This window comes from Tachyglossus aculeatus (genome assembly GCF_015852505.1).
Source record: "Tachyglossus aculeatus isolate mTacAcu1 chromosome 12 unlocalized genomic scaffold, mTacAcu1.pri SUPER_6_unloc_1, whole genome shotgun sequence".
Taxonomy (NCBI): Eukaryota; Metazoa; Chordata; class Mammalia; order Monotremata; family Tachyglossidae; genus Tachyglossus; species Tachyglossus aculeatus.
This window is the reverse complement of record NW_024044828.1, coordinates 20,103,664-20,117,178: the sequence shown is the minus strand read 5'-3', so window position 1 is coordinate 20,117,178 and position 13,515 is coordinate 20,103,664. Positions and strand designations below refer to the sequence as shown.

Here is a 13,515-nt window from a genome sequence, read left to right as displayed (position 1 = left end):
TCAGTGCAATGCAGACGACAGTGCATACCGCCAAGCTGGGGTCCGGGGGATGAGGGAGGCGAGGGAGGTGGGGGCGGGAAGGGCCAGGCCTTAGGGGGAAGGCGGGGAGGGGTTTGGCCAGTTGAGGCCACCCCGGCTGGCTACCGGCCTCTCAGTCCGGCAGGGGGGTGCCCGGAGGGTCTGGGGGACGAAATCAAGGTGCCGAGCGCAGGGGGGGACGGACGGGGTTGGGTGGGAGAAGACCGATCCGGGCAGAGGAACCGCTGGGCGCTGCCTTTTCCCAGAAGCCTTTGCAAGGATCGGTCCAGGCCACGTTCCTTAGCAACAGCCCCCACCCCCTGCCCCAGGGGCGGAGCTGAGGGACCACCTTCTGGCCACCCCCGGGCCCGCCGAGTCTCTCCCGGGAGCGGGTGCCCGCCGTCGATGCCCTGAGAGGAGGCCGGGGCCCTTAGGGGGTCTGCGGTGGCAGGAGTTTTGAGGGGGAAAAGGGGAGGCCAGGACCGCTCTCCCGGGGACCGCCATCGAAGTGCTCGACCCCGGGGTCCCCCGGCCGGCAGCCGGTGGCCCCAACGGGCTACCGGCCCCCGGCAGGGTGGGCCCCTTTGCCCTGTTTGCGGAGCAGGGGGTCGGGGGTCAGGCTGCCCGTCAGCCTGAGGCCCTTGGCGGTCCCGGAGACGCTGTTTCCTTTGCTCAGGGGGGACGAGGCACTGGAGGGTCCGAAGTCGGCGGCGAGGCCGGCGGGTCGCACGAGGGAGGACTGCAGGGGGCTGCTGGCCGAGATTCCTGGCCCGGGGCCGGGGGAGAGGTGGGAAGGAAGGGAAAAAGGGTGAGCCACGAAGGCCCAGACGCCCCCCAACCCGTGCTCCTGCGGTCTGGCGTGCCCCACCCGGCTCCCATCCGCTCTAGCCTCAGGCGTGCGTGCCAGGGAAAGCGGGTTCGGAGGGTGATGAGGTGAACCGACTCCGCCTGCCAGGTGAGTTTCCTCATCGCCCCTGGGGTCTCCCTTTCCCTGCGGGCCGCTCGCCAGGTGGGAAGCCCCGGCGGCCAACGCCGGGGCCGGAAGAGGTGACTCGACCCAGGGCGGTGTGCGGGCCTGGTGGAACCCTGGGGACCCAGGATGCAGGACCGTGGTCAAGGGTGGCACGGCTTTGGGGCACGTGAGCCCCCTACTTCGGGCCTCTGGCCTAGTCCCGGCCCCTGGGACCCCTGCTCGCCAGTGGACGGGGGTCTGAGTCCCGGCCGCCCCCCGGGGCCCGTCCCCTCGTACCTTTGGACACGTTGTACCCGTAGGCGGCATACGCTGCCGCTGAGGCCGCCGCCGCCCCGGCCTTGGCCCCCGCCATGGCGGCCGCGCTGCCGGCCGTGGACTTCCGGCTCCTCCCTTTCCCCGCTCCTTTCGCCGCGCCGCTGGCCCCTTTGGGCCTTCCCCGGCCCCTGCCCAGGGCCCCGCGGCCAGCGGCCGGTCCCTCCTGTGGGGTGACCCCTGTGGGAACACCGGATGGAGGAATGGGCGTCGGGCCCCCGGCCCGGCCCCACCCACCCCTCCTCTGCCCCCCCCCCCCCCGCCGGCCCGGGCAAAGGGCTGACCGTTCATGGTGTCCGAGACGGAGCCAGTGACGGAGGCCGGGGAGTTGGTGGCCCGGGACTGCGGGGCCGAGGAGGCCGGGTCGTCCACGATGACCAGCATGTCGCTGCTGCTCTCGTCCGGCGGGATGGAGCCCGTGTGCAACTCGCTGCTGATGGAAATCTGGCGGGGCGGGAAGGGAACCGGGGGCGGCCGCGTCACTGCCTGCGCTCAGCCCGGGGGGGCACGGTGTGCCACGGGGCGAGGGGAAGACGAGTGGGGGGGGAAGGGGGCGCGCACACATCACCTCGCTGAAGGGGCTGGGCATGGCCGAGTCCACGCTGACAAAAGAGTCGTCGCCGTCGGCGGACAGGTTGGAGTTGTCGGCCGAGGGGATGAACGGGATCACCAGGTTCACGCCCTCTTTCCGCCTCTTCCCATCCAGCTCGTCCTCCTTCTTCTTCTGAAACCCCGACCCGCGAGCGTGAGACGGCCCCAGGGGCTTCTGAGAGCTCAACTCGGGTCGAGGAAGGGCGGCCAACGCGAACCGATTCGCCGGTTGGGCCCTGGGTTTCGCCTTCACGCCCCGCTCCACCTCTGGGGCCCGGCCCCCGTACCTTCTCTGCGTATTTCTCCCTTTTCCGCTTGCGCTCCTTCACTCGGTTGGTCTCCTCTTGCTGGCGCTTCTCCTCCTGACGCAGCCTCACTACGCGGAACCAAAGCGGGCGACGGGTGAGCTCTTAACCGGTTTGGCTCCGAGGTGCCCCGAGCCAGCCAGGGCCCTCGTGGTCAGGAGTGAGGGCACCGGGAGGGATTCGGGGAGGGATGGGCACAGAGAGGGGGGACTCACATTTCTTCTCCAGCTCTTCGTCATCTAGCAGGAGGCTGACCACCTCTTTGGGCTTCAGAGTGTCCGGTTTGAAGTTTCCTCCCGAGATCACCATCCGCTGGATCTGCAACGGATCACGGGACCCGTTACCCTCCCCGGCGCCGCCCGGTCCGCTCCCGGGTGGGTCCACCTGGCTCCCCCCGGGGAGGGTGAGCCCCCGTGGCGCCGGGCACCGACCTCGCTCTTCTCCTTGGCCCGCTGCAGGATCCGTTCCTCGATGGTGCCCTTGCAGATGAGCCGGTACACGGTCACCTGCTTGGTCTGGCCCAGTCGGTGGGCCCGGTCCATGGCCTGCTGGTCTACCGTGGGGTTCCAGTCGTTGTCATAGAAGATCACCTGTGGCGCAGGGAGGGGACGCCGATGCGGAACCTGGAGCCGAGGCCTCTGCCCGCCGCTGACCCCCGACTCGGACCGCCCCACCACGTCCCGGGGGGCGGACCCTGGCCCCTTCGGTGTCTCGACAGCAGGGGAAGCAGGCGGAGGGAACGGAGTGGCTGGCGACAGGGTCGGGGGGCCGTTTCTGGGCAACTCGGCGTCTCTCCCAGGCCTAACGGGGAGGGGATTTCCTGCCAGGCCCATCTCCAGGCCCCCCACCTGTACCCCCGACTCTTCTGACCCCTCTGGCCCCCACAGAAGGGTCACCTCCTGGAACGGACTCCAACCGCTGCAAGGACACCATAGGTAGGCGGGAGGTTCCCAGCACGGTGAACGCAGAGCAGCAATTGCTCCGCCTGCCATTCATTGATTCAATCGTATTTATTGAGCACTTACTGCGTGCAGAGCACTGTACTAAGCACCACGCGCACACTCAGAGGAAGCCCGTGACCCGCGGATACCCGCCTCACTGTGGCAAGCAGACGGCCTGAAGTGATAGGAGCCCTTCGCTGATATCGGAAGCCGGCCCAACGGCAGGCGGGGGCCCCGGCGCCGGCACAGGGGCCACATTCCCCACCCCGTGGGGAAACGGATTAGAGGCTGCCCTCTAGCCCATGGGCCGGAGCGGGAGCGAGTGGGAGGCCAGGCCCGGATTCCTCGGAGGAGGCCTGCCTGCTGAATCACGTCCGAGCTACCCCCGCCCCAACCCCCACGCTATTTCCTGGAAGTCTGAGGCATCACATATGGACTGAGATGGGCAAGCAGAGCCCGGCCTCGGGCTCGACGGGTGGGCCCCCGAACCCAGAGGGGCGGCTGTCCACCCGTGACCAGGGCTGTGTCCCCTCAGAGACGGGCCCAGCGACACGCCACTCCCTGCCAACCTGCTCCGGATGGACCTGGGAGCCAGACCTGCAGAACCCCAAAATGGCGGGAAGGAGAGGTCCATACCACCCCACCACGACCCTCCAGCCCTGCAGCACTTGGTATTCGCTGATCCCGGGGAAACCCGGGAGACGAGCACAAATAGCAATTAGGGGATGGTGAAATGGGCTTAATGAGGAGCTATCAGTGCTGCCTGGGTGGCAGAGTGTGGCCCCACGGTGAGTCAGAAGTCAGGACTGTCAGCAGCCCCGGGGGGACCACTAGGGTCAGTCCCGGGAGCCGAAGAGGTGGCCGAGGACGAGGACCAGCATCCGCTCTCCCTGGCAGAGCTGGTCCCCGCGTTGGGTTTTGCCCTGAGGTGGTGGGAGAGAAAGCACGGCCAGGAGCCACGAGCTGAGGGGATCACGCCTGCTACATTTCACCAAGAAGGCCCCCAAAAGGGGTACGGGCCAGGTATGGACCGACTGGATGAAGGGACAGTTTCTGGCCCATGAATCCCCAGGGTAAAGCCGGCCAGCCCACATCCCCATCGACCTTTCCCATAAGGCACCGAGTCGGACAGACGTCATCCCTTCGGACCACGTCGGCCCCACGATCCTGGGCACCCATTGAGGCCTGTGAGCGGGTCAGGGCCGGTGGAGGCCAGACAGTGTGGCCCTCGGGATCCTCACCGGCCCCACCTTGCTCTGAGAGCCGGGAAGTGGGACACCGTGGTTCTGGGCCCGGCCCCGCCCAACTCCCGGGACGTTCCCAGCTGGGCAGCACCCCTGCCTTTGGTGCTTGAAGTTCCCTGACCCCCGTGAACATTCCCGCTTCACCCAACTCCCAGAGGAACAGTGGGACTAGCCCCCTGGGTCCTCTGAAAGCCTCTCCAACCCCCGACCCTCTCGGCAATATGGATCTGGGGCGTTCGCCCTTCCTGAGGCACGGCACCGCGGCCAATTCATCCCCCGGGTCTGGCGCAACCTGAGAGACTGGCGGAGGAACGACCATCGCCTTTTCCCTTAGATCTCTCCGACGAGCCACAAGTAGCTAGCGACCACCCCACTCCCATCCTGCCAGCCTCCACTGGACACGGCCTGCCGTGGGCCCGGTGAAGCTGTTGTCCGGATCCCGGGCCTTCCGCCGATCCTTTCCACCTACGAGGGGCTCGGCCTAAGAACGGCCCAGGCGGGGACTGACCTGTCGCTGTCCCAATGCCAGCGCCCAGTCTCCCGATACAAAGGCGGCGGGGTGGCGAGGAGCGGGCGAGGCAGAGGGGAAGGTGAGAGATACGGCGAACGCTCAACAGCCAACACAGGCGAAAGCCTGGGTTGTCTGGAGAACTGGCCGGCCCCGGTGGCTTACCGTGTCGGCAGCTGTGAGGTTGATGCCCAGGCCTCCGGCCCTTGTGCTTAACAGGAACACGAAGATATCGTTCCTGTGGAGAAAGGGGCATGTTGAGGTGACGCGGCCAGCGGGGGATGACGGCATCCCAGGAGACCCCAAGCAAGTCCTATTACCCGGAGACCTCTGGTCCCGCCCAAGAGCGGCGTGGACAAGAGACATCTGCAGCTGCTGGCTCTTTGGCAGATGCTAGACTGCAAGCTCCTTGGTGGTAGGGGGGTCTGGAGAAAACCCCAGCCCTGGTTGTATGATGGCCCGTTTAGAAACCGGCCTTACTCACGTCAAGGACTCCCCACCCTGAAGCAGGTGAGCATCAGCATCAGGCGGAAACCCTCCCTGGCCTAAACTGGGTTGAGTCGCAGCTCAAGCTGGGGGCAGAGGACTGAACTGCTTGATCTCTGGGGGTTGCCAGGGGAGTGTCATTCTACGTTCTCCTTCTCTGCATTCATTCCGTTTGCACTCTGCTACCTCCTGGGACCAGGGGAAGGAAGACAATCAGAAGTCGGGGTGGGGGTGTGGAGAGGACGGCCACGGTGGGCTCGGAAGGGGGGCCAGACCTTGACAAAGCTGGGGAGTACCTCCCTCTGCCCTTGTGCCCGACGATATGCCAGGAGCCCCGGTGGTTAAGGGCAGCCCCCACCGCATAGCCTGGCTGTGGTAGGAGGCCCTGCGGCCGGACGGCTATCGCCTGTGTGGTTTCCCCAAGCCCGCCAAGCTAGGCCTTCCAGCCCAACAGCTGGGAGCTGCTGGATCAGGTCACCACCCCAGCGAAAGAGCCGGCCTTGGGGGCACAGGCTACAAGATCCCTCAGTTCCTTCCGGACCGCCCGGAGGATGGGGTTGGGCACCCTGAAAGGGAAATTCTGGGAAAATCCCGCAGCTTCGGGGTCCCCCTGTCCTTTAATTATTGGCGAGGGGAGGTCTAAGGAGCAGGGAGAGAGGGGCAACCTGTTCCAGGAGGGCACAACTGACCTTCCCTTGACCTGCTTCACGGTTCCTGGCCCTCTGTTCAAAACAGTGGCCTCCGGTTGCCAGCAGGAACCCAAGGGAGCGGGCGGGCTGGCAACCCCCCGAGCTGGGGGTGGGCGGGCACTGGTGGGTGATACAGAGGGAGGCAGAAGTGATTGGGGCTGGGAGGACAGGGTCCCTCGGGCCCCCTGCGGTTCCGTCGGGAGCAATCCGTCACCTCCCTGAAGATGGGAGCAGGGGGCCGGAAAAGACAACTAACGAGGTGACAGGGATGGGCCTCGGGTGGTGGAGGAATCTCATCGCGGACCCCGAGAGGGCCCCAGGCACCGTGGAGGTGGGGGAGGCTGGGTGGGCTCCTCCGCTCTGTCATCTAATAAAGCACCCGGGGGGCACCGAATCCACAGAATGAAGATTGGATGAGATGTGATCCCAGCTCCCGGGGCTCCCAGAGGTTGGCCGGAAGCCCCGGCGTGGGGTGGGCATCAGCAGAGGACAGACAACCGTGGTAAAGGGCAGTGAGGTGGAAGGGGAGCGGGGGAAAGGTGAGGAGGCCGGGATTCCGCAGGCGCCCTCCCCATTAGCCCAGAAACACCTCCATGGGGTGGGGATCCCCTCCTCCGTCACCCCCTGGACATCTGCGGGCCCCCTCGGCCGTTCGGAAAGGCGAGCTGAGCGGCTCCTCACCCCCGGGGACTTCGCAGCCTCGATGGCCGTCAACGGAAACATGAAATCCGAAGCTCTCGCGGGCTGGGGGCGGGGAGGAGGCGGAGAAGGGAAGGGCCCGGGGAGGCCGGGGGGCGGCGGGCCCGGGGAAGGGATGTTGTGAATGGCTCGTTCCCTCCGACGCTCATCACGTGCCGCTCGGCGGCCCGGGCCAGGACTCCCGGCCAAAAGGCCTTTCGTCTCAGTTAGGCTCTTTCCTGGAAGGGTTCCTCGTAAATAAATTTCATCGGAGGGGAATGCGGGAGGCTTTTTATAGGAACCCTTATTTACCCTGGCTGACCCTGGGCGCCCCGGGGCTAGCTGGCCAGCTAAAATGGTGGTTTTTCGTTTGATGTCCTCTCGTCAACTGACAGGGGGATGGTCCGTGGTCTGAGGAGCAGGTAGTGCGGCACCCTTCCCGCCTGTCCTCACGATAGGAATTGCCTTCTGGGAGGAAGATACTTCTTCCCGCGGGCTCTCCCGGGTAGAACCGCCCAGCCTGGTGTGGCCGGAGCGCCCCGGCCACGGAGCACCAGGAGGGGTGCAGGGAACTGATGACAGTGGCCCCCGCCATGGCCCCAGAGCGTCACTAGGCCACCACAAGATGGTTGCCTGGTGGATTCGGGGCCAGGACTGAGTTGGGGGTCACCAGGCCACTGCTGCTCGACGCGGGCCCCTTGGGCACACTACCCTGTGCTATAGTCACAGCAGCACGCCGTGAGCCGGCTCTGTAGGGGGACTCGAGCGAGCACCCGAGGGCCAGCCCCAGGAAGCCCGGGAGATCCAAACCGGTGGTGGGCTGTGTCCGCCGCCACGCAACTGGACTCGGGCAGGCTCCGAGCTGGCGGCTCTGAGTTCGGGATCTGAGGGCCACGGTTCTGGGATCGGAACAGATCAGACACCCTCAGACTCTATAGCGGGAGACCCTCGGAAGGTCAGCGGGCTGGTCCGATGCCACCCGGGCCTACAGGCCCAACTCTCTGCAAGCCTACCTCCGGGCCGACGTCCCAGACAGGGTCTCCTGGGTGTCTTTTCTGAGCCCCCGGGTGCTAACTCTTTTTCAATCCTGTTCTGCCCTGGAAGCAACCAGTCTGGGCAGCGTGGCCAGAGGGGTGCCCAGACTGGGAGATGGCCCTGCCCTCGTTGTCCACCTGGGGAAGGGAGGGGGATCCCCCTTGTGTGGGACCACGACCCGGAAAGCGGCGGAATAGTTTTAGACGGGAAATTCACAAACTCACCTACTTTGGCCCACATCATCCCCCGGGCCTGGAATGCCCTCCCTCTGCCCATCCGCCAAGCTAGCTCTCTTCCTCCCTTCAAGGCCCTACTGAGAGCTCACCTCCTCCAGGAGGCCTTCCCAGACTGAGCCCCTTCCTTCCTCTCCCCCTCGTCCCCCTCTCCATTCCCCCATCTTACCTCCTTCCCTTTCCCACAGCACCTGTATATATGTTTGTACATATTTATTACTCTATTTATTTTACTTGTACATATCTATTCTATTTATTTTATTTTGTTAATATGTTTGGTTTTGTTCTCTGTCTCCCCCTTTTAGACTGTGAGCCTACTGTTGGGTAGGGACTGTCTCTATGTGTTGCCAACTTGGACTTCCCAAGCGCTTAGTACAGTGCTCTGCACACAGTAAGTGCTCAGTAAATACGATTGATGATGATGGCGGCATGGGATGGCTACACAGCATCTCCTCCAGGAGGCCTTCCCCGACTAAGCGCTCATTTCTCCTACTTTCTCTCCCTTCTGCGTCACTCTCGCACTCGGATTTGTGCTTTTATTCGCCCCTCCCTCAGCCCCACAGCACTGGAGAAGCAGCGCGGCCTCGTAGAAAGAGCCTGAGAGTCAGAGGACCTGGGTTCTAATCCCAGCTCTGTCACCTGCCTGCTGTGGGATCTTGGGCAAGTCACTTCGCTTCTCTGTGCCTCAGTTTCCTCAACTGCCAACTGAGACTGTACACAGTAAGCGCTCAATAAATACCACTGATTACACCCCCCCTCCTGCAAAGACCGCTCTGATCTTCAATGGCAGTGCCAACTTTTCTTGTCCTGGGAATTCCAGGGCCGGATTTGATTGAAGTGTTGTCATAAATGAAGAACGGCTGCTCCTGTCGGCTTTAATTTACCTGTCGACTGCTGCCAATCTCGCCCTCCCCTTTACAGAAAGCCAGTAAGAGCAGGGTTCAGTAGAGCCCGGGCTTTGGAGTCACAGAGGTCGTGGGTTCTACTCCCGGCTCCGCCACCCGTCTGCTGTGAGACCTTGGGCAAGTCACTTCGCTTCTCTGTGTCTCAGTTCCCTCACCTGTAAAATGGGGATGAAGACTGGGAGCCCCCCGTGGTGCAACCTGATCACCTTGTAACCTCCCCAGCGCCTAGAACAGTGCTTTGCACATAGTAAGCGCTTAACAAATGCCATTATTATTATTATTATTAAGTCACTTCGCTTCTCTGTGCCTCGGTTTCCTCAACTGCCAACTTAGATGGTACTCTCCCAAGAGTTTTGTACGCGGTAAGCGCTCAATAAACACCACTGATTACACACCCCCTCCTGCAAAGAGTGCTCTGACCCTCGATGGTAATATTAGCCAACTTTTCTCGTCCCGGGAATTCCAGAGATGGAGACTGAGAATCTCACGTGGGGCAGGGACTGTGTCCAACCTGACTGCCTTATATCTCCCTATGTTGCCGACTTGTACTTCCCAAGCGCTTAGTACAGTGCTCTGCACACAGTGAGCGCTCAATAAATACGACTGACTGAATGAATACCTACTCCAGTGCTTAGAACAGTGCTAAGCACGTAACACGTACCACAATTAGCACGATTATTATTACCGTGGGAGTAAGTTGTGCCTCGCCTACCCGGGTGTTCTGTGGCACTTAGTACAGTACTCTGCACATAGTAAGCGCTCAATAAATACGATTGATGATGATGATTGGCGACATGGCGGCAGCCTTTCCGCAGACTTGCCCGATGGCCAAAGCCCCCCGCTGGGTCAGCAAGCTCTGGGGCCGGACCCCGTCGGCCCCCTCCCCGTTCCATGTTCCTCGGAAGTCACACGCCTCGCCCTCCCCTCAAGTACCCGAGCCCGCCGCGGCCGCCAGCCCCGTTACCTGTTCTGGAAGTCGGCCACCATGTCCCGCCTCTCCGAGATCTTGGAAGAGCCGTCCAGCCGCATGTAGGTGTGCTTCCGATACACCATGTATTCCTGGAGCACGCAGACGCACGGATCAGCCGCCAGCCGGGCCACTAAGCTTATGCCAACCCCCGGCACCATCTGCCCCCATGTGATGCCCGGGGCCGCACTCAATCCTTGGGAAAGGAATACCACTGCCTGATAGGGAAAGCCAGGAGACCCAGATCTGGGCCTCAGCTCTGCCGCCGGCCTGTTGGGTGACCGCGGGCAGCTCGCTTGGCCCTCAGCGTGCCCACTGGCAATAACAATAATAATAATGACGGTATTTGTCAAGCGCTTACGACGTGCCAAGCCCTGTTCAAGGCGCTGGGGTAGATACAAGGTAATCAGGTTGTCCCACATGGGGCTCACAGTCTTAATCTCTGTTTTACAGACGAGGTAACTGAGGCACGGAGAAGTGGCGGAGCCGGGATTAGCACCCGAGGCCTCCGCAACTCCCAAGCCCGTGCTCTAATCATTATGCCACACTGCTTCACGGAGGGGTGCCAAACCGGGGGCCTGTGGGAGGGAAACGAGTCTTCCTGATTTTTCCTTCTGCCCCCGAAAGAGCAGAGCACAAGGCTGCAGAGCTGCTGAGCTCCCGGTCGGACACCCCAATCCTCGATCCCACCCACCCTCGCTCCCCTCCAGCCCTCGGAAACCCCAGCAGGCCAAAGGCCGGGAGAAGGGGACTCCGTCGGGAGGTCCTCCTCCAGATCGGCCTCACCCAGAGCCCGTTCCCAGAATCGGGGTGGGGGCCGCCCCGCTCCTGACCACATCCTCCCGCCCCCACCAACGTGTGTCGGGAGGGGCGGCCGGATCAGGGAAGGCCCCCACAGCGTCCGAGAGAGTCAGCGAACGGGACCTGGGACCCCCGGCACCCCCGCGATGGGGGCTGTGACCGGGGCCCGGCTCTCGGGCTCCTCGGTGGAAATGGATAAAGAGAACCAAATGGCCCCGGCTCTCCCGGGCAGCTGCAGTCTGGGGCCGCTCCGACACTCGGCCAGGGAATGTCACCGGTTGTGAAACCCCGGGTGGGGCAGGGATGTTGAGTTTTCCTCATCAGGGATTCCCCTGGATGCCAGAGAACAACCTTAATGGGAGGAATGGCATTTACCCTTGGGGGACAGTGCCCTGTACTAAGCAGCTGGGAAAGTACAACAGCAGAGACCCCTTCCCTGCTGCCCTCCAGGGCCTCTCACTCTCCCATGACCCGATCAGACACTCTAGGGGTTATAGAGTTCCCGGGCCCCACAGCCCGGAGTAGCCCAGAGCAGCCCCTGGTAGCCCTAATCGGAACCCCCTGACCTGAAAGCCGGTGGGGCTGCTGTGTGCTGCTACTCCAAGCCTCCTTTCACCCCAAACATGCTAGGTGGGGACCACTGTCTTCCTCTTCCCCCTCCTTCCCAGCCCCTCAATTTCTTCCAGGTCCTCAGAGGCCGGGATTCCCAAACACAGCCCCCCTACCCCACGGGCAGCCACCCTGGCCAGAACAGGTGCCGGGACCCAAGTGTCCTCAGCGCACGCAGCCTCCATCGGCAAAGTCCACATGGGAGACCACGGCTCTGGTCCCATCCCCCGTCCACGGAGACGTGAGGAGGGTAAGGCCCTCAATCAGCCAATCTCACTCATCTCCTCCTGCAGTAATCCAAACCACACCCTTCGCCCCTTTAACGCCAGCCTGCTGACCGTACCTCCATCTCCTCTATCTCGCTGCTGACCCCTCACCCACATCCTCCCTCTGACCAGGAACGCCCTCCCCTTTCATATCCGACGGACCACGGCTCCCCCCACCTTCAAAGTCCTCCTGAAAAAAAAACACACCTTCCCTGACCAGCCTCCTCACCCTCCTCTTGGCATCGCTCCCGCTCTTTCACATATTTCCCCATATTCACTTTGCTTCTCATTCGATCCCCGGCCCCACGGCACTTATGGACACATCCTGATGCTCTGCCTTTCCCTCTCTCTATCATTGGCTTTAATGTCCATCTCCACGACTACAATGTCAGCTCTTTGAGGGCAGGGATCACATCTTCGTATTTCATTCCCCCAAGCGCTTAGTCCAGTGCTCCGCACACGGTAAGCGCTCAATAAATACCTCCGATGGACTGACTGACAGTGTCTCCTCCACCCCCGCCGTCGAGGACCGCGGCCCGGCCCGTTCCCACGGTGATCCGGCCGGACTTGGGCTCCGTGGCCCCTCCCAACCGCCCGGCCCACCTACCTCCAGCAGGTCGATCATCCTGGTCATCTGAGAGTAGATGAGGACTCTGTGGCCTTGGGACTTGAGCCGCGTGAGCAGAACGTCCAGGGCGTACAGCTTCCCGCTGTCAGTGATGAGGCTCTCCTTGCCTGGATGGGGACCGGAGACAGAGCCCCGTCAGAAGAGCGGGGACCCCGGGACGGACAGGGCGGGGAAGCGATTTCTCCTGGGGCATTCTCCTGCATCCGTGACCCTCAGCGGGGGTGGGCACTGGGGCATCGGCGAAGCTTCCCCTCACCCGATGCCGCTGCTTGCTTTCTACGGGGCCTGAGGAATCAGTCCTGGTTTGGGCACAAGCAATCTCCTCAGCCTGCCTCCCGGCATACCCCTCCATGATAAAACAAAGCTCCGAGGTTTCCAGTCTCCCTCCTCCCACGGGCCGTGAGTGGGTGGGAAGAAGTGTGGCCTCTGCGGCTGCTCTTGGCCGCGAGGACCGGCTTCTCGGTAGGAGGGACAGCCGCCGTCCGGGCCAGAGAGGCCGGAGTCCAAGGGCAGGGAGAGCGGTGTTTCTTTCCCTCCTGGGAGGTGGATTTTCCTCGGCCCCCGCCCTCATTATCCTGAAGAAGTGCTTTCAGCTGGACATCTTTAAGGAACACTTAAGTCCCGATGCTTCACCTCTGACCCTTCGGCATCACCCAGCCCCCGCCACATTTCAGGAAGGAGCGCTTCCTGTTTGCAGACCGGGCCCGTAAACATACCGCCAACAAGGCACGGCGGCCGGGGGGTGGGCGGATGGAGGAGGGGTCGGAGAGGGGTGGGTGGTCCGGGCGGTTAGGACAGACGTGCAGATATTTGGAGAAGGAGCGAGCCCACCCCGACAGGGTCGGCCGGACCCCTCGAGGCGGCAGGACCGGGCGGCCCACGGGTTCCCGGCATCCCCTTCCCCGGTCCGGCCACCTCCGGCCAAGTGCACGATGATTACATAAAGAGGCCGGGAGCGGATGTGCCGCCAGCACCGCAACACATCACGGCCCCTCTTTTTTTTTTTTTATTGCCGTGAGGCGGTAACTCCTGGATGTTTACTCTTCCAGCCTGGGTTCTCCCGCGCCCGTCAGGCACCCCCTCACCCAGCGGGGGATCCGGGCCGGGCTCGCCCACTTGCGGGGGCCGCCCCGGCATCTCCCTGCCGGTTGCCCCGGCCTGAGTCGCCGGGCGTCGCTCCTCGGGCTTCCCCAAGATGGTACGTCACTTTTCTGATTCGGGGCCGGACTCCTGACTCGAGACGAGGCGAGCGGCCCAGTCCGACCCCCTCCTCTCGCCCAACCAACGGGGGCCCGTCTCCAAGAGCTGCGGATCCCTGCAGCTGCA

The 13,515-nt window shown here is 63.2% G+C and overlaps 1 protein-coding gene across 2 annotated transcripts in view; it reads right to left on the bottom strand.

Annotated features, from left to right (window-relative positions):
* Window positions 1–482: 482 nt before the first annotated feature.
* INO80 (INO80 complex ATPase subunit) overlaps window positions 483–13,515 on the bottom strand; it is a 74,791-nt gene continuing 61,758 nt past the window's right edge. The window contains exons 27-36 of one of the 2 annotated variants that reach the window (XM_038741289.1): window positions 12,169–12,296; window positions 9,883–9,977; window positions 5,058–5,130; window positions 2,631–2,789; window positions 2,415–2,517; window positions 2,182–2,270; window positions 1,872–2,027; window positions 1,588–1,747; window positions 1,268–1,483; window positions 483–783 (exon numbers count right to left, since the gene is read on the bottom strand). In XM_038741289.1, the coding sequence (XP_038597217.1) occupies window positions 575–783; window positions 1,268–1,483; window positions 1,588–1,747; window positions 1,872–2,027; window positions 2,182–2,270; window positions 2,415–2,517; window positions 2,631–2,789; window positions 5,058–5,130; window positions 9,883–9,977; window positions 12,169–12,296 (1,388 nt within the window). In that variant the 3' untranslated portion in view covers window positions 483–574. The remainder of the gene's footprint in view (window positions 784–1,267; window positions 1,484–1,587; window positions 1,748–1,871; window positions 2,028–2,181; window positions 2,271–2,414; window positions 2,518–2,630; window positions 2,790–5,057; window positions 5,131–9,882; window positions 9,978–12,168; window positions 12,297–13,515) is intronic. The other variant, XM_038741290.1, reaches the window with a different exon arrangement.